Source organism: Seriola lalandi, unplaced genomic scaffold, assembly GCF_002814215.2.
Source record: "Seriola lalandi dorsalis isolate HSWRI2012SDOR001 ecotype SW California unplaced genomic scaffold, Sedor1 jcf7180002054969, whole genome shotgun sequence".
In the NCBI taxonomy this organism is placed as follows: domain Eukaryota; kingdom Metazoa; phylum Chordata; class Actinopteri; order Carangiformes; family Carangidae; genus Seriola; species Seriola lalandi.
Window position 1 is genome coordinate 730989 of NW_019525520.1, and position 24935 is coordinate 755923.

At 42.2% G+C, this 24935-nt stretch overlaps 3 protein-coding genes and 1 long non-coding RNA gene across 4 annotated transcripts; 1 reads left to right on the forward strand and 3 right to left on the reverse strand.

Moving 5' to 3' along the window:
• Window positions 1–6: 6 nt before the first annotated feature.
• syngr3a (synaptogyrin 3a) lies at window positions 7–6806 on the reverse strand. The gene is made up of 4 exons (XM_023395789.2): window positions 6615–6806; window positions 4278–4512; window positions 3240–3385; window positions 7–763 (listed from the first exon to the last, which is right to left on the reverse strand). The coding sequence occupies exons 1-4, from the start codon at window positions 6714–6716 to the stop codon at window positions 554–556; spliced, it is 693 nt and encodes a 230-aa protein (XP_023251557.1). The 5' UTR covers window positions 6717–6806; the 3' UTR covers window positions 7–553.
• A 4217-nt stretch (window positions 6807–11023) lies between these two features.
• On the reverse strand, window positions 11024–13421 carry gfer (growth factor, augmenter of liver regeneration (ERV1 homolog, S. cerevisiae)). Its single transcript, XM_023395830.2, has 3 exons — window positions 13209–13421; window positions 12491–12705; window positions 11024–11923 (listed from the first exon to the last, which is right to left on the reverse strand). Exons 1-3 carry the CDS (start codon window positions 13419–13421, stop codon window positions 11761–11763), a joined length of 591 nt encoding a protein of 196 aa, XP_023251598.1. The 3' UTR covers window positions 11024–11760.
• A 154-nt stretch (window positions 13422–13575) lies between these two features.
• drg2 (developmentally regulated GTP binding protein 2) lies at window positions 13576–18837 on the forward strand. Its single transcript, XM_023395829.2, has 14 exons — window positions 13576–13716; window positions 13924–14017; window positions 14343–14503; window positions 14677–14766; window positions 14868–14928; window positions 15173–15263; window positions 15376–15448; window positions 15687–15777; window positions 16155–16252; window positions 16494–16570; window positions 16678–16766; window positions 16869–16927; window positions 17694–17747; window positions 18487–18837. The coding sequence occupies exons 2-14, from the start codon at window positions 13954–13956 to the stop codon at window positions 18571–18573; spliced, it is 1095 nt and encodes a 364-aa protein (XP_023251597.1). The 5' UTR covers window positions 13576–13716; window positions 13924–13953; the 3' UTR covers window positions 18574–18837.
• Window positions 18838–19491: 654 nt separating this feature from the next.
• On the reverse strand, window positions 19492–20468 carry LOC147817380 (uncharacterized). Its single transcript, XR_015436445.1, has 3 exons — window positions 20356–20468; window positions 19735–19957; window positions 19492–19621 (listed from the first exon to the last, which is right to left on the reverse strand). It is a non-coding gene; the product is annotated as an uncharacterized LOC147817380 (long non-coding RNA).
• Window positions 20469–24935: the final 4467 nt, after the last annotated feature.

The window sequence follows — 24935 nt, forward strand, 5'->3', positions numbered from 1 at the left end:
GGGGGGGGCAGCCAGATCGTACTGTAGCTAAAGAAACTTTCCCCCGTCACTGTTTGGCATGAAAGGGGATTTGACACTTCAATGAATGAAAAGATGAAGGTGGCGGACGTGAGTGCCTTCTGCGCTATATTTAGTAATGTAATACTGCTCTGAGGTGGAGTCACTCACTTGTTAATTCCTTCATCTCTTTTTTTTTTTTTTTTTTGTCAAAATAGTGTTTGAATACTGCAAAGAGGCCTCCTCTTCTGTATCTCCTCTTCCGGTTTTCTCTGTCTCTCATCTGCTCTGATCTGACGACACTGAGGATTTGCTAAAGCAGGTTCAACATACAGGTCTAGAAAAGTGCTGAGAAAGCTGGAATGTAAAGGAAGGAACGGGAACGAGAGGAGGAAACAAAGAAGGAGAGGCCATTTTTTTTTTAACAGTTAGTGAAAACTCAGCTCAGATCAACACATAAACAACTGCACGTGTAACATCACGGAAAGCAATTTTCTTTAACTTTCACCTCATCCCTCTCCCGGCCTTCCTCTCCCCACCATCAGGTCTATCTTATCTAGTAAATGGGAACCTGGTATGTGGGTGCTGCGTTGCTCTCAGTGAATGGTGGGCTCTGGTAGGTCTCTGTGGTCTCAGTGTTGCCACCTTCCGGTGAATTGGACGGGTACGGCTGGGTGGGCGCGCCGCCGTCCATGTGCTCCGTGGTGAACAGGGTCATGTCTGTGCCCAGCAGATACTTCTGGACCGCACGCACCGTTAGACCAGCCTATGGGGGGGGGGGGCAATAGATGGAAAAATCAGAATGACTACTTTAGGTACTGCTCTAGTGAAAATAAGCCAAACTAAATCATGAAAGTTCAGTTTTCATGAGCAGATATTTGTCAGGAAACCTCCTTTAAAAGCAGGATTATCTTTTTGACACCACTCTCATGTCTGTATGTTGAATATGAAGCAGCTGGTTAGCTTAGCTTAGCATACATACTGGAAACAAGTGAGAAGAGCTTGACTCTGTCCAAAGGCAACAAAATCCACCTGTTGTCAAACTCCAGGAAGTTACTGCTCCCAGTCAACAAGGTTTCTGGGATATAGTCCCTTGTAAAATTAGGGATTATTAGGGTTATTTTTGGTCAGAGTCAGGATATGTGTTTCCCCATGTAGCTGGTTTTTGTGCTAAGTTAAGCTAATTGGCTGCTAGCTTTAGCTTAGGGTGACTAGACGTCCCCGTTTTCCTTGGACAGTGCCCATTTCTGGTGTCCTGTCCGGGGCTGCAGCTGGTCCCGGAAATGTCCCCGTTTTTAACTGTGAATTAAAAACAGATGTCTAGTGTTGCGCTTGTTTTGGCCAACAGAGGGGGCTGGTTGTTAGCTACAGCAGCTTCAGAAATAAAGCTAAAATCAACAAAATAGAGTTATCCAAATCTTTTTTTTTTTTTGTCTCTAGGCAGAGAAAAGGTTAGCTGGTAAACTAACGAAAACAAACATACCCAAATCCCCTCAGCTGGAACTTGAAAACATTTTTTTTATGTTGGAAGAAGTGAAGAAGAAGAAGTTACAGGACTGTCTGCAACAATATTCACAACCTGGAATACTTTAATGAAAAACGCTTTTGATTCTTTTGATCTGTGGACACTTACGAACTAAAGGAGTATAAATAATCGAGGGGTAGATAGACAATTGGACTTTGTGACAGCTTCAAATGTAGAGAGTCATCAGTTTATCAGGCATCCCCCACCAAAGTTTATTACAGTAAAACAGTAAGTGTGGTCCTAATCCTCTTCTGTAAAAATACACCACCAGGTCTGTCCCCGTTTTATTGCGTAGGTAAAAACACTTGATATTTTAATGATATATTGATGCTGAACAGGAAATGTCTCCGATTTTCTTTTCAGAAATCTGGTCACCTTACTTTAGCTTCATATCTAACAGAAACATATGACAGTGGAATTAATCTTCTCATCTAACTCTGCCAAAAAGCTCATTTGTATAATTATTATTATGCTTTTTTGTATGTTCAAAACTATTTGTGTGAAATTTCAAACAAACTGTTGATGCCTCTAAACTCCTTGTTGAGCAGCACATAAGATTAACTGTGGGTCAGCAGATGCATGACCAGTTTCTCACCTTCAATTTATTCAGAAATGGATTACTGCTCACGGTTCAGGTCGCGGATGGATCAAACGGACCCACCAGGCGCAGGGACCGGGGGCCGACTGATCAGGGAGGCCTTAATCCTGAACCTTTGCTTGAAGTGTTATTAACTTTTCTCTTTGGGAAGTCTAATAGCTCAGTGAGAAGTTGAGCTGGATGTCCTGATGATTTCTTTTTCCTGCTCCTGATGGTTTACTTTAGTTAAGGTACATATATAAAAATCAAACAGTAAGATAATTAAAACTCTTGACTTGACCTGTCTAGTTGAGTTTTGAGAATTTTTTTCGTCTCAGATCTATTTATTAGATTTTCAACAAATGGACAGCATGCATATTCGTATAGTGTACAGTGGATGCATCAGTGTAGTATTACATTACCAAAATGTACAACATATATATTTCAACCTTACAGCACATGTCCATATTACAAGGAGCAGAACATGTTATTTCTCCCCTGGAGTTTTACACAGAGGAGCAGGAAGTCGAGTTTCAATTACAAAGGAAGGATGAACTTCTATAATCTCTATTACTGACAAAAATCAACTGAATGACAAAAAATTAAAAATAAATAAAAGGAGAAATCAATCCTTAATTTGACTGAAGATTTTGAAAGTATTCTAGGGACGGTTCCCTTATCTTCAGGAACTTCTTGTTTGAGTTATAGACTGATGATCGGATCTTATCAAGGCTCAGACAGGACATAATGTCCCCCAGCCACTGAGCATGGGTGGGCGGGGCAGCGTCCCTCCATCTAAGTAATACTGCACACCTGGCTCAAAGAGAAGCGAAAGACAACATGCAGCATTTGTTTGGAGTCAGGCTTACTTCATTTTCTCCAATAACGGGTCAAAATTCAGGCCTAAGGACAGGGTGTGGAAAACATCCTTCCATTTGAGGGAAATGTTGTTTGTTGTTTGTTCAGGAAATGAATTTGCTTTATAACTTAGTTAGGTTCAGTATCTCTGTACTGGACTCTGTATTGTACCTGGTATTACTCAGTACACTGAGTCTTTATTCTGTGTGTGTGTGTGTGTGTGTGTGTGTGTGTGTGTGTGTGTGTGTGTGTGTGTGTGTGTGTGTGGTTGTATATCCTTACCCAGGTGATTATGGAGAAGAAAGAGAAGGCGATCGCTGCCCGAGCTGCATCTGCCCCCTGGTTGAGTGGCAGCTCATCAGGCGTGGTCCGTGACCACTGATTGGCCAGGAAACAGAAACTTACAAAGTACAGGAAGGTCCAGAAACCTGCCAGAAAGCAGCAGAACATAGACGCTGTGTTATGACAGAAAGGAAGGTAAATCCCTGCTTCACTCTACAAACACAGTCAGGTACAGGTGTTGTTTTTCCAAATCAAATCCACCTGAAGCTTTTCTTTGTTCCTTTTAGAAAAGAAAAATATTCTCATTTCTCTGACAACTTTAATGTCGGTTTACAGGTTTCATGTCTCTTGTTCTCGTCTGGTGCAAGAAAACAGTGATCTGAAACAAAGAAGTGCGTCTTGTCGGCTAAACGTTGGTATTTCTGGGAAATCCGGCCCTTTGAATCCGGCCTTTCAGCATGATCAAGCATTAACAAGGACACTTTTTATGGCTTGTGTGTCTCTGCAGTCTGCTAACTGAATGTGTGACTCCCATTGTGAAAGAACGTTACACCTATAACCAGTATAACCTATAATCAGTGGCCCCCCCACTTTTAAATTCAAAACTGATATTGCTAATTACTTTGTAACGTCCCATTTAAATAGAAAATACATTAGTAGACTTTTGATTCTTTTGATCTGTGGACACTTTTGCACTAAAGGAATATAAATAATCAATGAATAGACAGACAATTGGACTTTGCGATAGCTTCAAATGTAGGGACCAGGACTGTCCCTCTTTTTTATTTCATAGGTAAAAACATTGGATATTTTAATGTTATATTGACAATGAACTGGAAATGTCCCCGGTTTTCATTTCAGAAATCTGGTAAGCTCAGTCCAACCAGTCTGCTTCTGGACATTTGCTGAATCACAGGCTCACTTATGAAATGTCCAACCTGTCCTCCCTGCCTCTTGGAAAACTGTAAGAATCATATCAAAAACTGGCAACAGAACTTTGTTGGCTGTAGATGTGACCGCCCGTGGTTTCCTCCTCACCTGAGAAGCCGATCTCCAGCATCACAGCCTTCTTCCTGTCCTTGACGGAGCTGATGGAGGAGAACTTGTAGTCGAGCAGGAAGAAGAAGGAGCACGCCAGCAGGCCCACCAGGCCCATGAACACACCGTAGTTACAGGCGTCTGCGTTCTTATTGAAGACGCAGTGGAGACGCTCGCTGCCGATGTTGACGTAACCCTCGTTCACGATGGAAGCAAAGACCACCAGGGAAAATATCTGTGGACGGAAGAGGAAGAGGAAGAGGAAGAGGAAGAGGAGAGGGTGGACACAAGGGAGAGAGAAAACGCAGTGAGGCAGATGGGATATTAACGTACAAATTACTGCTTTGACAATCACCATATCCCTCACTTTAACCAGTGGCAGACTCACTGGAAACAGGACGGAGGCAGCTCGACCAGAGAGCGTCTCTTTGAGCGAGCTCAGACCAAAAGCATTAACCTAATTTCCGCTCTTTCTCTCTGACTGACGGAAGAGGTGGATGCTTCACTTCCCCTTAAGAATCACATCGTCCCGAGGCGGCGTTTAAACCGAAAGAGGAACTGTGATAAAGGTTTCTGTATCTCATGCTGTAACATTTTTTCCCCTCATTGGTTCGTCCCATTTGCCTCAACAACACCCCTCTTTACATCTGATCCCTATAGTTTATCCTCTGTCTCCCTCCCTCCCTCCCTCTGCTCTGGACACACTGACACCGATCAGCTGACTAACACACATTGGCAGAATAGGGCCGTGTGACACACACACACACACACACACACACACACACACACACACAGAAAAATGCACCCACACTTGGGGGTTTGGGTCATATGATGGCGGAGGTGCACACAATGGGATAATGTCGGGTCCACATTTTAAACTAATCACATGTGGATATAATCTGAGCAGACACACACTCGGTGCTTGTAATGAATCAGCATCTGTGAATGTCAAGAGAAACGTAAAGCAGAGTCTTTGCCTCATTATGAGGTCGTGGGAAATTACAGTTTTTAGCTCGTTTCAAAGGAAATTCAGCAACTATTCGACTATTTTTGACTCTGGTTCACGTTCCCTCTCTCTTTGTTATTTCCTTTATACTTTGATTTTTTACTTCTGATGATGTAGAGATGAAGAGCTGGAGCCATATAAGAACAATATGAGTTGTTTTATTTCAGTCAGGAACGTGAGCGTAAACCCACAGTGAACAAGTGGCAGTAGCTTCTGGTGCAACTAACACACATTGGACATTTGCTTTTGTGCTTCAGTTCAGTTTTGAGATTCTTGTTATTTCCTTTGTAATGCTGCATTATAGTTTAGACCGGTGGTTCCCAACCTGTGGGCCGACAAACCATCAGCAGAGCAGCACAGTTCAGGTGAAAGGATGTAATCCTGAAACGAAAATAAAAATATAAATAATGTTTTTGTTTCCACTCTCATATTAAGGCCTGTTTCTGTGATAAGCCAATGACAGGACCGCATCATAGCTCAGGACTGGACCCTGTTTCCTACACCAGAGAAAAAGCCACATCATGTTGGTTCCACGCGGAACAGACACTGATGAGGATGAAATGATGTCTCCTCCACACAGAGCTGTCCCCGGTGTCTCAGAGATGTCCACTCTGCCGTAGAAGACCTTCTCCGTGTCACCCAAAGGTGATGCGTTACATCAAACGCCAGGGGAACGACGCGTCTCCGTGGCTCTGCGTGCGTAACGATGTTCACGGACCAATCACAGGTGAGATGACGGACGACGACCGTTTAGGGTTAAATCAGCAAAATCATTAATGGAAACATGATGGAGATGAAAAATGAAGCGGGTTTGTCTGGTCAACATCACAGCTGTGTTTCAGAAGAAGAAAATAACGACTGCACGAGCGGCGGGCACGAGGAGGCTGAGGAACATGAATATGGATCTTATTTTCTCCACAATCCGGGTCCGGTCTGCTGCACACACACTCTGCTTCTGACCCGTGGGCAGGAGGGATTTAAAAAATGGGGATGTGTGAGGATACAGCGGTTTCTGCCCCATGAAACATCTGTATAAAATCAGATGTTTGATGGTGAGGGTGTCAGATAACCAGCAGGCCTGGGTTACACCCTGCACGGTCCGTCTCTGCAGAAACACCCCCCCCAGTGCTGATACACATCCAGTTCACGGTTTCCATTCACACACCCTGCTCATCGATTATCGGTGGATTTCTGAGGGTCTATATTTGCAGTGAGAACACGTCACGGGTCTCGCGCCGCAACGACAACAGAGAGGGGCCCCCCCCCCCCCTTCCTCCAACACACACACTATTACACACACAAACAGCAGAGCCGTAAAAACCCGCTCTCACCCAGGACAGCGCTCTGAGGATGGTCTGCGGCTGTTTGGCGAAGGTGATCGGGTCCATGGTGGACCCGGTCCGGCCCGCTCCGAACGATCCCACTCCGTCCATCTTCTCTCTCTCTCTCTCTCTCTCTCTCTCTCTCTGTGTGCTCCTCGCGGCTCCACGCTCGCGGCTCCACGGCAGGATGGATGCGCTGCTGCTCCGCTGCTGTAGGGACGGGTCCTCCTGCGCGCACCCAGAGGCGCGCGGGCACAGCGACGGACGCGGCGAGTGGGGGCGCGTGCACGAGCGACCGTCGTGCCCACGCCGTAGACAGTGGTGGGGTTGGCCATTTACGACAAAGACTTTAAAATTCTATAGAAATGTTAAAATTAAAACTTTTTTGTTTCCTTATTCTGATTTTAAACTCTTTACTTTAAAGTCAGAATCCAAAAAAAAAAAAAATCACATAGGACCACATGTGATTTAAAAAAAAAAAATAATTCTGACTCTAAACTCAGAATTCTGACTTTCTAAAATAAAATAATAAATCACATTAGGACCACGTGAACGTTTCAGACATCCGATCACATTATTGTAGCAGTTCATTACCAAGTGAAACCGGATCCAGACAGTTCAGGCCTGAAAATAATAAATCACATTAGGACCACGTGAACGTTTCAGACATCCGATCACATTATTGTAGCAGTTCATTACCAAGTGAAACCGGATCCAGACAGTTCAGGCCTGTGTAGCTCCTACAAAATAAGATGAATATTGGATTGTATTTCCATGACTGGCAGTGGTGCCAACAGGTTATTGACGTCATGTCTGTGTTTCCTGTCAGAAATCTGTTCAAGTGAACAGTTTCTCCCCTCAACGCTGCTCATGATTGGTTGGATAAACATCCACACGTTTGACACTCCTCGCCCATAGTTATGATGCCTCAAGTCCAGTCTGTGTTAAACCCTGATGACGTCACTGTGATATCATCAGGGTTTTTATTTTTGCAGAAAGATCAACCTGCATTATGACCTGCATTAGTTTTCCTTTATCACAAGCTACCAATAAGAATAATAAAGGTGTAAATGGTCTGATCAAAACAGGTGAAAACAGCTGTGTGGGTGTCTTAATGTGAGTCTAAGAGCTCATTTGACCGTTTTTAATAGTTTTGATTTTGCCTTAATATAACACATTTTAAAATCTTTTTTTCAGCACATCACCTAACAATTGTTCTTTTATCTGACATGCTGTATCAACATGTTGGACATAAAAACACACAGAACAAAATGAAGCTTTTTGAATTATAAAAAACACAAACATGCTCAATGAACACAGGTTGCAATTATGAACATGTAACATCAAGCATTATACAGCTATTTCCAACAAAAAGCATGTGTGGCGATATGTGATTTTTATTTTATAGCAATGTTATTTTGATAATAATAATATATATATCATCAGAGCCAATACAATATCTACAAATGTACAGTTTTGTTGTGGAATATAAACTCCACACACACATATGTAAAACCACTAGATCCCTAGAGAAAAATGGCACAGTGAGGATGACCTCATGCTCGTGACCGGCAGCTGCCGCCCTGGAGCTTTTATAAAGGTTCAGTGGAACAGTCGACCCGATCTAAAGGAGGGAACACCAAAGACTGTCGGCTGCAAACAATATACTGAGAGGAAGATCCTGCCTGAGTCGACCATCAGTCACAAACATTGCTAATTTCTGGCACACGGCGTGGAGAACGGTCTCATGATGATGCAGCTGTGCCAAATACCACATAATATTAAAGTCACAAGTCACTTATCATGGGATATTTATCAATTAATGCTGTAACAATGAAGATTTACTTGAACACTCAACTGTCTCAACATAAAGTGAAGCCCTTTGGTGAGGCAGAGATGAACTGTAAAACCCTTTGAGGTAAATACATAAATGAAACTGGCTTGATTTGACTGCTTGATAAATATATTCTGAATATTAATCAAATTCAATAAAACATGAAATAAACAGTTAATTAAATACAATTCTCATCACAGTCCAGACATGCATGTGAAACTGCTTCAGACCAGTGTTGTCACTCACTAATATTAAACTGTAAAAAAAAAAATCGTTAAAAAACGGTCAAATGACTGGAAGCAGCTGCCAAACAAAAACTGTAAAATTAAAGTAAAATGTCCTAATTCAAATAAAGTGTGAAAACAATAAATTTACGGAAAGTTTCATTAATATTTCTACAGAGAAAAACTAATTTATTATGATCAAACACATTAAATAAAGTGACGCCACTAAAGTTTCTGCAGAGAAACTTTTTCCTAATAATAAAATTAAGTGTAAATCAATGAAACATTAACACAAGCTTAATATTGTAAAGTAAACCTTTTGTTTTGGAAGACAAAGTAAAAAATACTGTGTAAAACAGATTAAAATCATCTCAAACTTTAACTTGCAGTATTTGTGTCAACATTGAATCTTTAAGTGTAAAGTAAAGTTAAAACCTGTAGAAGCAAAATCTAAATACAATATTTACAGATTCAGATCAATTTCCTTACATTTCTCATCAAATATAATAAATTGAAGAAATGCTAATTAAACTGTTAAGTCTGTCTGTATTTCAACTAAAGTGGGGTTGGAAACTTAATTACAAATAACATACGCACCACTATCGACTTTATAACACTTTTATTTAATATATTCAGATGTAATGCGCTTGTGTCAAAGAGATTTGTATTTGTTAAAAGTCTGAATCAAAACTGAACGAACGATCAGTGTTGAGGTTGAACAAAGACTAAAAGAAGAAATGGATTTGTCGACATCTGTGTCGTGATACAGAGAAGAAAACTGTAAAACTCTGGTCAGAAGTTCCCACAGTGACACTGAAGTGACGAGGATCAAACTTTGTCCTTGTCAGTGTCTCACACTGGGAATGTTGCTCACTGAGTTTTACAGTTTTCAGTTCTTTATCTCTGAACACAGACGTCCACAAAAGCTTTTCTTCTTCCCCTGATTCTCTGAACCTCACCACCGATCATTAGTTCAGTTTGATCCACACAGTCTCAACAAATACAAATCTCTTTGCCACAAGCACGATTAGTTTTCACGTGCACAAACTTGAATTTCTCATGCAGATTTATTTTCCAGGTTTACAAAGTTTGATTTAAAACTACAAATATTGGAATTATTTGTAAACATCACTTTATAAGATCAAAATCATTTTGAGCCTAATTTGAAGTGGGGCTAAGTCGGGGGCTAAGTCGGGGGCTAAGTCCGCAGCTGGGGCTGGGAGCTAGCCGCCGGGTAAGATAAGTTTGCATAATAAAGAGGTGGATAAATCTTATTTAGTAACAAGTATAAATTGCAGTAGAGATGTAAAAATAATCCTTCATAGCTCAGTGAGGACGGAGCAACAGTCTGACAGGTCGACTGGAAGCTGTTGCAGCCGTCCATAAGTGATGGAGGGAAGGAGCCGTTATTCATCATCAGTCTTAGTGTTAGAAAACGTTTTACACTGTGGTTTCACAGTTTAACGTTAGCACACATGCTAACTTCAGCTACAATAACAAGTTACTCCTCACATGTATGATATTAGCCTGTAAGACTAATGTAACAGTTGTGACAGCTAACTGTGTTAGCAGCGTCTTCACACGGCTCAGCCAGGAGCCTGTTGCTGTCAGGCTGCTGATGCAGGTGGGTTTACCTGGTGTCCTCGAGGACACAGGTCAGATCCACCCCTCCCTCCTCCCCAGCTCCACCCTCTCATCCAAACATGGTTTCTTCTGGCGCCAAAAACCAAGATGGCGACGTCCATTAAGCCAAACTCAGGCTTCAAAACGGCAGTTAACACACTACTGGGCGACGTCACGGCAGTTTGCCACTTGACACACACACACACAAAATTAGATTTTTTTTTACAGTGTACGAATTGTGTTATGAAAATGGACAATGTAGACAGGCAGCTGCGCTATACATTATCATACATACATGGCCCAGGCCACTAGAGGACAGTGGCGTCAAAGTCCAATAGTTGAACATAAATGTTAATTACAGGAGAAACGTGAAATGTTGGTGTTTAAAAAAACACTTCATAGGTTGATTATCACACTAAAATAAAAATTCACTGTGGAGGACTAGACTTGTTTTAGAGTGTTAGTGTGTCCTTTACTGGTTCCTTTAATAACACGTTCATGATCACTATGTGTATTAATAACACACACACACACACAGCAGGTCACATGGCCGAGCTGTCGGCCTCTAAGTCCTTGACTGTGGAGAATGGTTTCACATGGTTCTGCAACTAACAGGTGTTTATTAATAATAATAATAATAATAATAATAATAATGTTACCAAAGTCTTCAAAAGTGATTATTTTGTATGACTGAAAAACTATTTACACTGACATGAAAGAGAGAAACAAGCAGCTGATCACACTTAAATGATAATTTAATTAGAAAATTTAAATATTTCTTATTTCAGCACTGAATTATGCAAAAACAAAACACACATACTCTCCAGGTAAAGCACCTCACAACACACAAACAGAGAGGTATTACAATGAAGAAACAGTCTGTAATCATTACCATGTCAAATATAAGTTTTGTGATAAATATTTTTCACACATTTTAAGAATATATGAGATTTTGTGTTGCTGTTGACACTCTGGGTCGAACACGAGTCCAAACTGCAGCTAATAACAGAAAACACAGATGTAAATAATTTATCAATCCAAAAACACCAGCTTGAGTCTGGACTTCAATGCAAGAAAAATGAACAGTTCAGCGTGTGCACAGATATTCAGGTCGCAGTCGGCCTGGTAACGCAGCGAAGCAGTAAAACAGCAAATAAATCTTAAAGGGAGCGTTGAGAAGATGTTTCCCTGCACGTTTTCAATTTCACAAAAGACTGTGTGCAGAATCTGAATCCCACGTTTTTTTTTTTTTTAAATCCCCTCAATCACCTGAAATCACAGCAGATTCAGTGAAACTCGTTTTTACCGTGAGTCGTAGCCGTGACGTGAGAAACAGAGAGGAATGCACGTTTGTTTTGTATCCTTATGTTTTATTACCAGAGCAGTTGTGTTAACTAACCACAGAGATAGACTCATTCTCATCACATGAAGTCTCTCCACGACAGAGACGCGAGCTCAGTCCCGACGCAATCCTTCAATCACAGGAACCATCTTTCCATCCGTCTTTCCACCTCTCGTCCACACGGGAGCAGTCGAACTCAGGCTTCCCCAGCCGGATGTTGATGCCATTATGGAGACGACAGAACCACTGGGACAGAGCGTGGCGGCTGCTGGTGTCCGGCTGGTTGGTTTTTAATCTGTGGAGAGGAAACTTGGTTTAACCCTCTGGGGTCAGGGTCGATCTTTTCAACTTCTTACTCCACCTACACGTTTTCCTTGGATCCTCTTTTTGTGCAGTGTGAGGATTTTTACAAATCTTCAGTTTAAGGTTGTAAAAAATGTAAAGCGATTTAATTCTTTAACTTTTTTTTCTCTAACTGAAAATATAAATTAATGTTAGAAACTTAATATTTTAGTGCTTTCTTTTAATAAATGATGTGTATTAAATCATGTCATCAGCATTTCCAGCTGGTTTTCTCGGCTCGTCTCTACATGACTGTATAAATAAAGTTATATTCATGTAAATCAAACATGATTATTGTATTTCCCAAGACTCCAGAAGGGTTTAGGTCTCTTTACACTGATATACATACCATACTCAAACCTACTAAAACACATGTGGCCTTCTGGTCAGCAGTATTGTGATTTGAAGATAGTAAAATAAAATGTGCAAAATGACTGCTAAGATCCTTTCGGTGAGTCTTTCTACTTCAACGCCTGATATGTGACTGTATATTAAATCTACAGGAGTGCTGTGGTCTGACCTTTCTCTCAGGTCTTCTGCACATTCATCACAGGGGAAGAACTTGGAGAAGAGGTTGATGAACTGCCCCATCTCCTGCTGCTGGGTGGAAGACGGACGGTCGGGGTAATACGCTGCCATGGTGTGCAGAAAGGACCAGGTGTTTCGCCCCAGCTCTCCCCTGTCCAGAGGACACTGTGGGTCTTCCTGTGGCTCTGACTCAGCAGCTCCTGTCTCCTGGAGGGTGAAAGCAGATGTTCCAACACAGCGGAGTCAATAAGCTGGTAATTCATATTGACACAGGCAGTGAAGCCAACTGCATTAAACCTTTAAATGTTTTGTTTATCATTCATTTTTTATTGTTCATCCTCAATTGTATCTCGTCTTGTAAAGCAAACAAAGATTAACTGTGTTTTGAAAGGTGCTGTATAAATAAAGATTATTATTATTATTTATTAACTAATGAATCGAGAAAACTATCTGCAGATTGATCGATGATGAAAGTCATACATATGTTCTATACTTGTTGTAAATGGCCTCTGACGTCACAGGTTAAACAACCACGCAGGTAAACGCTGTAATGCAGCACCGCAGCTCTGACACAGTGACGCTGAAACAACTGAACCCAGATCATTAATCATCATCTAGTCAAACCAAGTTTTATGGAAACAAGCATCTCCACAGATCCTCCAAAAAAAAAAAAAAAAAAACCCCAAAAACCCGCCTTGACCTCCTGTCACCTGTGTAGCAGCTGTCGTCTGTTTCTTCTGGACCTTCATCCACGATTTAAAGTCCGTACAAGCCCTGCACGGCTTCTTCTTCACCTCCCCGGTCTGCTCCTGCTCTTTACCGGAGCCGTCCTCCGATGCTCTGCCGCCCACCGCAAACGGAAAACCTTCAAACCCGGTCGGGATGGAGGCGGACGGTCCTCTCGGTCCTGTGGGCGCAGCCATGTTCGCTCTCTACATTTACCTAATAACTGACCGACCTGTGACGGTGACACGCGCTAGGAAACACACCACCTGTGGACGGACGCATTATCTCTATTTAATACTTTATTCTCGCCACGGTGAAGCTGCTCACTTCCTTAATACCTGCGAACGATGTGAACGAGAGAAGTGCACGGGGCAGAAGTTTCGTCCGGATGCGTTTCCTTGTTTCTCCCGGACCGATGACGGGAACGGAACGTGTTCCGGTTGGTGATGTCGGTTAAGTGTGCATGCCGCGGAGTGTAGCCTCTGTTAAAGTGTAAATATCTATCATTTTACATTATTTTAAACTCCTGACATCACATGTGTTTTTTGCAGATACTCATTTAAAGCTCCACTTGCTGACTCACTGCTCTTGTTGCGGTTTGCTAACTGTTTGGTAGCACTGTTAGCCGGTTAGCCGGGAGGCTAACAAAGCTAACAACTGTGGAGTGACACGTTTGTGTTTTTATTTCATCTCTGACAGTGTAGCTGGAGCAACACCTGAAACGCCGCCATGGGGATCCTGGAGAAAATCGCGGAAATAGAGAAAGAAATTTCTCGGACACAGAAAAACAAAGGTGACAGAGAGCAGACTAAGCAGCTAACTGTTAGCTACATCATGGATGAACTTGCAGCCAGCTGTGCGTGCGTGCGCGTGCTTGTGTGTGTGTATGCGCTGTCAGTGTAATGTTACTCATTAATATCACAAAGTTAGGCGCGCGAACTGACATTTAGCTTGATAACATTGACCACAACAATTAAAGGAACAATCCTCTATTATCATTTTTGCCTTCAAGTAAAACTGATATGATTTGACCTTTTTAAAATTGACCTTTTACGTCATCAGACCTCGTAAAAATAGGCTTTTCAGTAACAGATTGTTTTTGCATTTCTGTCCTCCAGCCACTGAGTACCATCTGGGTTTGCTAAAGGCCAAGCTAGCCAAATACAGAGCTCAGCTTCTGGAGCCCTCCAAGTCAGCGGCGGCCAAAGGCGAGGGCTTCGATGTCATGAAATCAGGAGATGCTCGTGTTGCACTCATCGGTTTCCCCTCTGTGGGTAAGGTACGTCAGCATGGTGGATGACAGGTAGTGGTTCTGGGTCGGGATCTGAAGAGTCAGACAGATGATGCCGTTCTTTCTCTCAGAGCCACGTTTTTAACAAAGCACATAACCAAGCCAGCAAAAACCAAGGGTCAACATCTGTTGGTCTAATGTGACTCTGTTGTGTCCTGCAGTCCACTTTCCTCAGTCTGATGACATCAACAGCCAGTGAAGCTGCTTCCTATGAATTCACGACCCTCACCTGCATACCTGGCGTCATAGAGGTAAACTTACATCACACCAATACATACCTTTTCATTTGCAATTTCAAATTGACGATGAACAACTTGATGAGTCGTTTACACTGTTATTCGTTGCTCTTCAGTACAAAGGGGCCAACATCCAGCTGCTAGATCTGCCAGGAATCATTGAGGGTGCTGCTCAAGGTACGATCAGCTTCCATGTTGTTGTCATTTGTTTGAAACCCAGGTGAGCTGGAATTAAAGGTTTGTAATGTACCTGTTTATGTTATGGTTTAATTTGATCAGAACTATTAATAAATGATTAACAACAAATTGGTAAGCATTGCCTACATGTCAGAAATACTGATTGTAATTCCTTTAGTTTAGAGAAAAGACCTAGCTTCCAGGCCATCGTGACATACTGACCTTTGACCTATTTTTTTAATAGGTAAGGGCAGAGGTCGGCAGGTCATTGCTGTTGCCAGGACAGCAGATGTTGTCATCATGATGTTGGATGCTACCAAAGGAGAAGTTCAGAGGTGTGTGACGCTCCATGTTTGTGTGTTGGTTAGAAGGACTTTGAGGGGTGTGTGACTGTAATGTTTTTAATCAACTTATACTTGCTCTTAACTTTTATTTAAATGTCTCTAGAACACTTCTAGAAAAAGAGTTGGAGTCGGTGGGGATCAGACTCAACAGGACGAAACCCAATATTTATTTCAAGGTAAGCTTTTTGCATCTCTTGGGGTCACCACATACATTTGGTATCAGGAGACCATGAACATCAGCAGCTAATTTCCTGGACATCTGTCTATTAGCTGTTGCTTGTGCTGGATGGACAAACGAACTGACATAATATAATAACATGACTTGTGAAGCCCGTTTTCTCCAGAGTGAATCCTTGCAATGTCGTATTAAACTTGGTCAAAATGTTTTGTATTTTTTTTGGACTTTCCCTGCAGCCCAAGAAAGGAGGCGGCCTCTCCTACAACTCCACAGTTCCTCTCACCCACTGCTCAGAGAAGCTCGTTCAGCTCATCCTTCACGAATACAGTATCCTTCATTCTGCCAGTGACAGAGGAGACGCACCAGAATATTTCCCTGACGATCTCTCCCTCTCTCTCGCTGTTTCTAGGTTTCCCCCTAGTAAATGAATTTGTAGAAAATATTAGATTGCAGAGATGTATAGCAGATGGAGAAATCAGGGAATTAAATACTTGGGTCAAGTGGAGGAACAAGGAATTAACAGTTTGCTTTACAAGATGTTTTAGACAGATTATTTCTATTCTGCAAGTTTTTATCCAGAACTATAAAACAAAATGCAACAACCAGAGGACACACATGTTTGAAAGCAACAGTGTGTACGTGTCAGCTTCACTCTTTAACGACTCGCAGTAGCATCTGGTTGATTTCTTTAACCCCCACCTCAGAAATCTTTAATGCAGAAGTGCTCTTCAGGGAGGACAGCACTCCAGACGAGTTCATCGACGTCATCGTTGGGAACAGAGTTTACATGCCTTGCCTATATGTAGGTCAATACTCCTCAGGATGTTGGGCCTTGTACCTTTTAACTGTTTTTGTTAACCACCGTCTGTGTTTACAGTTTATTTAAAAGGCTTGTTTTGAAAGGATTTTAGTTTATAGATGATTTTTCTAAATTTTTTTGAACCCATATAAAACCTTTTTTGAAAACATAAAGAATCACTCTCATTGTCTGTTTTTTGTTCGCAGTAGTTTTCTCTCTCCCTCATATTGTTTGTGATTTCCAGGTGTACAATAAGGTGGATCAAATCTCCATCGAAGAAGTGGACCGCCTGGCTCGCAGACCTCACAGTGTGGTCATCAGGTGTGTGAATAACAGCGAGATGACAACCCTCGACCAAAACTACTATCTGCATGTATGTAAATGACTGTAACTGCCCTCCCCCTTCTCTCTGCTTGTATGGACTTCAGCTGTGGAATGAAGCTGAACCTGGACTACCTTTTGGAGACGCTGTGGGAATACCTGTCGCTGATTTGCATTTATACCAAGAAAAGAGGAGGTACACTCGCATCTGCCCTCATTCACCCATTCGTCTGTCACATGCACGTGAATACATCACTTTTAAATGAACTTTTTATCCATTTCTTATTATTCCCATCAGAGCGCCCAGACTTTAATGATGCCATCATCATGAGAAGAGGAGCAAGTGTAGAACATGTGGTACGTAAAACGCATATGTATGCACACATTCATGTATTGTTCATATCAAGCTGAACCTAAGGTGACCAGATTTCTGAAATGAAAACACATGAAACATTTCCAATTCGGCATCAATATATCATTAAAATATCCAATGTTTTTGGTCATGAAATAAAACAGAGGGACAGTCCTGGTGGAGTATTCTGATCATGGTAACTCTTGTACTGTAATAAACAATGGTGCAGGACGAATGATAAAACGACTCCCTACATTTGAAGCTATTGCAAAGTCCAACTGTCTATCTATTTATATCTATTTGATTATTTATATTCCTTTAGTTCGTAATTGTCCACAGATCAAAAGAAGAGTATTCCAGGTTGTGAATATTGTTGCAGACAGTCGAGTAACTTTTTCTTCTTCACTTCGTCCAACATAAAAACTGTTTTTTCAAGTTCTGGCTGGCTGAACTCCTGACCAATGAGTGAGCCAGCTAACCTTTTCTCTGCCCAGAGACAACAACAAAAAAGAAAAAAATTATTGAAAAAATTTTGTTGATTTTTAGCTTTATTTTCTGAAGCTGCTGTAGCTAATGACCAGCCCCCTCTGTTGGCCAAAACAAGCGCAGCGCTAGACATCTGTTTTTTTAAATTCGCAGTTAAAAATGGGGACATTTCCGGGGACATCTGATCACCCTAGAATATTTATACATACATACATAATACGAATTCCTAGGTTAAGAATTCATATGAATGTTCATAAACATGACTGTTTTGTTTTCTCTCTGCAGTGCCATCGAATCCACAGAACCTTAGCCAGCCAGTTCAAATATGCCCTCGTTTGGGTAAGTTCAGGTTTTCAGAGGCAATGACCTTCTGGAAATCTACTTGTTTGACCTTTGTCCCATAAACTGTTTGAACCAACTCTCTCATGTTGACCTGCTCACTGCTGTACCTCCAGTTGTGGCATCAGAGCTGCAACGGTGCACAAAACTCACAGCTCTGAAATCATTTAAAGGAAAAACTTTTATTTTGAAAAATCACTAGCGCCCAACAGTGACTCATAGGTCATAAGTTTTGCTGTAAAAACCATGGACATAACAAGATAAAAAAAAAAACTGGACATATGAAATAACATTACAGGGGGCTGCTGGTGCTTTGTGTAGCAGTCTGACTGACTGTGGTCATGTGAGACCCGTCAGGTGAGAGGTCAGTTGGTGTCTCGGAGTTTCTCTGACCTTCCTACAGTTCACCAGCGAACTGCTTCTACGTGCCAGTCACACACTACATGTTGCGTTTATATTACTACATGTGTGTCTGTAGCTTTCTGGCACACATGTTGCATAATTTCCTGAAATGAGTAATTGGGGGAACCTCGGTTTAGACGTGCTCCAGCTCAAAGCTAAAGCAGGTTTTACTGAACCATGATACATGAGAGGCAGAAGAGAGAACATCTTTCTTTTTCAGACCTCATAAACAAATGTAAGAATTGCTGCAGCTACCGTTTAACAGTTTGTTGAGTTAGTTCCCAAAATCCAGTTCACTGATTTAAAACACATCGTCCCTGTTGTTCTGGTCGTCTAGGGAACCAGCACCAAGTACAGCCCACAGAGGGTCGGACTGACGCACATCATGGAGCACGAGGACGTCATCCAGATCGTTAAGAAGTAAAACAAGCTTCTGATTGGACGGAGGACAGGCTGAGCAGGAAGAGCTTAACTGGGTCGGGGGGTAAAGTACTGTACAGTAGATATACAGCAGTGGAAAATAGCCGCCATTCTTATTTTGTATATGATAATAAACAAAAGCAAAAACTGAAGAGAGACCAGATCTTATGGTTGTGGACGGAAACTGGTTTATTTTACCTTTTAAGATAAAGAAGATGCATTGATTCTAAAAGAGAAAACGGGGAAATAAAGTCCATAAAACATTAAATACGTCCTTGTGTTTATTCTATTGAATCAATAAGACTGGTATATTTCAGCTGCGTCTCACCTGGACCTGGTCCAGAGGACAGGAGAGGACAAACCTGCCCTGACTTGGTCCAGTCACCTTTTTATTAAGATCAAGTTCAAACACTTTTTTGTTTCTTTCATTTACTCATATCTTCAAGATCAGTCATCGTACATTATAACAATGAATGTTGAGATGAGAAAATATATTTCATGTGGAATCTTTTAGATGGAGTTTTGTGTTTCCTCATCTGGAATCTTCTTGCTGAGTGATTCCTCTCCACACGTTTCAACACACGAAAAAACACTTGAATTAAGTTTGTCTGATATTTGTTAAAATAAAAAAGTGGCCTCGGAACCAGCTCGCTGCGTCGTCACAATCATTCTCGGAGGTAAACTGGGATTTAAGACGAGCACAGAGACACTTTCCCGCTTCAGCAGCTGAATATGAAGGTGAAACGTCCGATGGTGGAAGAAGTAGTGCCACAGTTTATTTAAATAAAAGCAGCAACACTGGAGTAGAAATATTCTGTCACCTGAAAGTTTTCATTTAAATTCAATGAAGTCTTTAATAATCCGTTAGAATTTATTTGTCGATAATATTTTTTTTATTATTAATCTGGATCAGAAAAGTAAAATCGTTCCTGTGTTGGGCAACCCCCAGCCCATTTCTCTTGCCTTGTAAAAGAGGGGGGGGGAGGTCCCGCCAGGTCCTGCCTCATTTCTCCACCACCACGGCCGGGGATGATGCTACAGCGAGTTCCTGTCTGCAGCGTGAGAGGAAGAGAAGTATGACCATTAAATACACAGTAAGCTCTCATTAGAAGTGCACTGCTTCATCTCAATGTTATTCTTATGTAACAGGTAGCGTCCTGCACACCTAGATGTCTGCTCAGCTGTTCAGCAGGTGAGGGTCGGTGACCTCTGACCCCTCCCCGCTGCCTCTGTCCCTGCCGCTCCGAGGCGGACTGACCATTTTTCTTTCAGAAAGTACGGACTCGCTGCCAACGCTGCCCATTCACTCGCTCACACACGAGCACAATAGCTCCATTAAATATTCACAAGCATCTCTTTGGTCTAGGAGAGGGGGACTGAGTGGGAGGCTTTATGAGAGAGAGAGAGAGAGAGAGAGAGGGGATGTGAGTCGACGTGAGTCGACGCCGCCGGCTGTAAAGATGCCTTAAAGATGTCTCGTCGGAGCGAGTCGTGGATGGAGAGATTCTGCTTCGGAATAACCTGAAGAGGAGAGAAATGATGGAGGGATAACGTGGTGGAGAAAAAGAAAACACAAAGGTACGGTCGACTGGGTGTTTATTGTGTGGAGCAGGCATGACACTTGATGCTGCTTGGCTCCATATGGCATGGCTAAGTGTGTGTGTGTGTGTGTGTGTGTGTGTGTGTCTGTGTGTGTCTGTGTGTGTGTGTGTGTGTGTGTGTGTGTGAGTGTGTGTTGCTAGTGAACACAAGTAAGAAGTGTGTTTAATCAGGTATTTTTACAAACCTTTTGTTGCAGTTTGGTGTCGACAGCTTTAAACTGAATTTCTGAAAAGTGAGTTTAGTTCCTTGTGAGTTCAGACCTCCCTCCTCTCTGCTCCTCCTCTCTGCTCCTCCTCCTCCTCTCTGCTCCTCCTCCTCCTCTCTGCTCCTCTGCTCCTCCTCTCTGCTCCTCCTCCTCTCTCCTCCTCTCTGCTCCTCTGCTCCTCCTCTCTGCTCCTCTCTCCTCCTCCTCCTCTCTGCTCCTCTCTGCTCCTCCTCTCTCCTCCTCCTCTCTGCTCCTCCTCTCTGCTCCTCCTCTCTCCTCCTCCTCCTCTCTGCTCCTCTCTGCTCCTCCTCTCTCCTCCTCCTCTCTCCTCCTCCTCTCTGCTCCTCCTCTCTCCTCCTCTCTCCTCTCTCCTCCTCTCTGCTCCTCTCCTCCTCTCTCCTCCTCTCTGCTCCTCCTCTCTGCTCCTCTCTGCTCCTCTCCTCTCTGCTCCTCCTCTCTGCTCCTCCTCCTCCTCTCTGCTCCTCCTCCTCTCTGCTCCTCCTCTCTGCTCCTCCTCTCTCCTCCTCCTCTCTCCTCTCCTCTCTGCTCCTCCTCTCTGCTCCTCCTCTCTCCTCTCCTCTCTGCTCCTCCTCTCTCCTCCTCTCTCCTCCTCCTCTCAGCTCCTCCTCCTCCTCTCTCCTCCTCTCTGCTCCTCCTCCTCCTCTCTGCTCCTCCTCCTCTCTCCTCTCCTCTCTGCTCCTCCTCTCTCCTCCTCCTCTCTCCTCTCCTCTCTGCTCCTCCTCTCTGCTCCTCCTCCTCTCTGCTCCTCCTCTCAGCGTGGGAGCTTCCCCAGCTGTGATCACCATGAATCTGACCCACTTGTTTTTAGCTGCCAGTGGCTGAAATCATCAGCAGATCTTCAGTGAGTCTTTGTTTCCACTGATCCAGAAGCAGCACAGAGATTTAAAGTTTCATGTGTTTGTCTGCAGCTCCTCCTCCTCCTCTCTCCTCCTCTCTGCTCCTCCTCCTCTCTCCTCCTCCTCTCTCCTCCTCCTCTCTCCTCCTGCTGTGATCACCATGAATCTGATCCAGAAGCAGCACAGAGATTTAAAGTTTCATGTGTTTGTCTGCAGCTCCTCCGTGTGTCGCTGCAGAGACTGAGCGAACGCTGTCGGACCGTCGGCCTCCCTGACGCTTCGCTGCGTGGTTAATGACTGAAACCTAACAGCTCCTTTCTCCTCAGTTGGAGAACAATAATTACATGTTTGATTTCACTTCATGGTTCAAACTGTACAAGTTATAATCGGCTCTTCCTGGGAAACGTTCAGCTGCTTCCTCTCGTGCTCTCGTCATGCTCTGGACAGCAATGAGAGACGTGTTGCCTGTTTTTCCTTTAGGGAAATTACATTTACTGTAGATTTTCAAGAGAAAAACGATTTTTCTCGACAGTGTTTCTGTCGTTTGTTTTTCTCAGGTTTGTCCGTCTGTCCGTCCCGTTCTCCTCGACACGATGTCTCAGAAACACCTTGAAGGAACTTTGGCACAAACATTCACCTGGACTCAAGGACAAACTGATGAGATTTTGATAGCTGAAGGTCAAAGGTCAAAGGTCAGTGTGACCTCAGAAAACACTTTTAAGCCGTTACTCAACCTGGAACTAGTCTGAGTGGCGGAGGGATACGACCACGAGCGGTTACAGCAGCGCTGAATGGTTTCATATGGAAACACACGTGACTTATCTAATATTACTGTATAAACATATACAGCTGTCTGATCCACAGGTGACACCTGCCGTGTACAGGTGTCACCTGTGGAGTGGATTTATTTGTGATCATTATTTAAAAGCGTTATATTTCATGTTTCTGTCTGATGATCTGATGACTGATTCTACGTTTATCAGCCTTTTTGCACCAAGACCCTGATCACTTCGTCTCTGCTGCCCTCACCTGCTTCCACCTGCTCATCACACCGAGCTGCTGCTGCTGCGCTGAATCACTCACTATCAGCCAATCACAGACTCACTGAAGCCTGGAATATCAAACGGTTATAAGTTACAGTTGATATAAATAATAAATGCCCTTGACTTCACTTAAAAGAAGAGACATAAGCAGAATATATAAGAAAAGAAACATTATCTCTTACAGACAGTAAAGTGACCAAGTTAAACTTCCACCAAACAAGCCCAAAATTTCACATTATGATTTTATGAGCGATGTGGAAAACCAGTTCTGCTAAATGTAAAGACGTTTACATTGTGATGTCATATATTTTATTTAGGCGCAGTATGGACGGAGGTTTTCAGCAGCGATTGGAGAAGACAGTGATTTGTTGTTCAGAAAAATAAAACAGCAGATTTAAGTCCATTTATCTGCTGAAAATCCTTTTTTTTAATTTAGTTTTACTGCTTCTTCTTTTAGTATATTTTGTTTTTTTAACAACCAAAAATAAAACAACAACAAAGAGCTCAGCACAACATTGGTCCACACAATCTGCATTAATACAAATGACAGAAATCTATGGTGAAGAAAAACAAATGAATAAATAAATAATAATAATGAAAACATTAAAACAACACTTTGACCCCTCCCTTTCCTAAAGTAAGAATAAAAGAGTATAAATATTAAAATAATAATAATAAAATAGATAGAAAATCAAATGAAGTTCACAGGGATTTTATGAACTAATGAGTCACCAGTGTTTCTCTCAGTGTATGAACCGTCGTCTCTCTCTTCAGGTAAAGTAAACACCTCTCTGCGTTCGCCTTTGTGTCCAGATCATCTGTTTAAAGGCCTTCGACAGGTGGTTTTCTCTGCGTGTTTGTTCAGGGTTTTAAAGCGATGCACATGAAGAAGCAGAGCCACACAGAGAAACACTCACCTGACTCTCCCTCACTCGCAGCTTCACAAACACAGAGAGACGACGAGTCTGTCACCAAACAATCAAGACAAAAACCTGAAAGTCGTCTCTTAAATACAATGAACAGTAAATGAGATTCGAGAAGTCAGGCGGTGACGTCAGTGAGAAACGACCTCGACTCCTCGAATTACGTCACAAAAAGAAAAGATTTTTCTTCACATTTGAGGGTTTCGTCGTCACACCGTCACTTTATAAATCATAAGTAAACAATTATAAACAAGTGATATTATATAAAACTATATTACATTTATAACTGGTAAAAAGGTGATGTGATGTGATGTGTTGCTGGATGAGGGAGAAAAACAAAGAGACGTGGGCTCACTATTTGGCAAGCAGCAGGTCACCGTCGCCCCGTTTTATCAAATGTGTTATAACAGTTTATAAATGTGTAAACAGGCTAATTAATAAACTAGTTATAAATCATTCATAAATCCTTTATGAGGGGAGTCTGATTGTGAAGTGAATAATCACACTTGTAGCTGTGTGTCACTGGTGTGGTGTGTGTGTTCTGATAAGGCTCGTCAACACACACACTCACACACACACACACACACACACACACTCACACACACTCACACACACACACACACACACACACGCACACGCACACGCAAATGTTCCACAACCCATTGTCACTGCAGAGGTTTCATAACAAATCACTCTGTGACGTTCAGACACCAGTGTGGGATGATGATAGCATACTGTGTGTGTGTGTGTGTGTGTGTGTGTGTGTGTGTGTGTGTGTGTGTGTGTGCAGAGGGCTATAAAACATGAGCAGAGGGTCGTCATGAGGAGCAGGAGTCGCTGGTGATAGCGAGCGGCTTCATCTGATGTTTTGTGGATAATAAGAGATTTAAATATCAGTCAGTGTCAGAAGAACAGACGAGGTAAGCTGCTGAGGAGCCGAGTGTATTTATAAATGTCACACCTTGTACACAGCGGGAGATAAGAAGTTTGTTCTGTTTGATGTGGTCGTTGTAGCTCAGAGGGGTTTATACTTTTAATACTAAACTATTTTTACTTGGAAACAGGAAAGAGACAATGAGGAGTTGATTGATCGATTGTTTTCAGATGTTAAAATGTTGTTATCACCTCATTTTTACCAAGAGGAAACAAATTTACAACGAACAGGAACCAACTCCTTCAGTAGAAATGTGGACCTATAAATCATTAACTGTCAATATTCATTTTCTTTCAAATTATGTAGAAATGATCAATTATTAATAATTAAAATCAGCCTGACTTCTCTCTCTGGATTAATCTGCTTAAAGTGTGTAAAGTTGATTAAAGTCACCAGCTGAAATTAAAGCTGGTTATAATTTTATATTTAAGGTCAGAGGTGGACAGTAACAAAGTACATTTACTTCAGTACTGTACTTCAGTATATTTATAGAGTACCTGTACTTTACTTGAGTATTATTCTTTTTGTAAACTTCTGACTTTTACTCCTCTACATTTCTGTGAAGTGAAGAACTCTTACTTTGAAGCAGAGCTTTTAGTCAGAGGAATGAATCGTCTTTTATTTTGAAAGTGTGAGAAAACCCACTGACAGTCAGCTCCTCCACTGTCGGCCATGTTTGAACCTGTCAGTGTCCTAACGATGGCCACTAGATAAAGATGAGGAAGAAGATTCTTCAAGTTCATGTTTAACATGTTTAAATGAAATAAAGATTCCTTTAGTTTGAAATGTTTTCTGTGTTTAA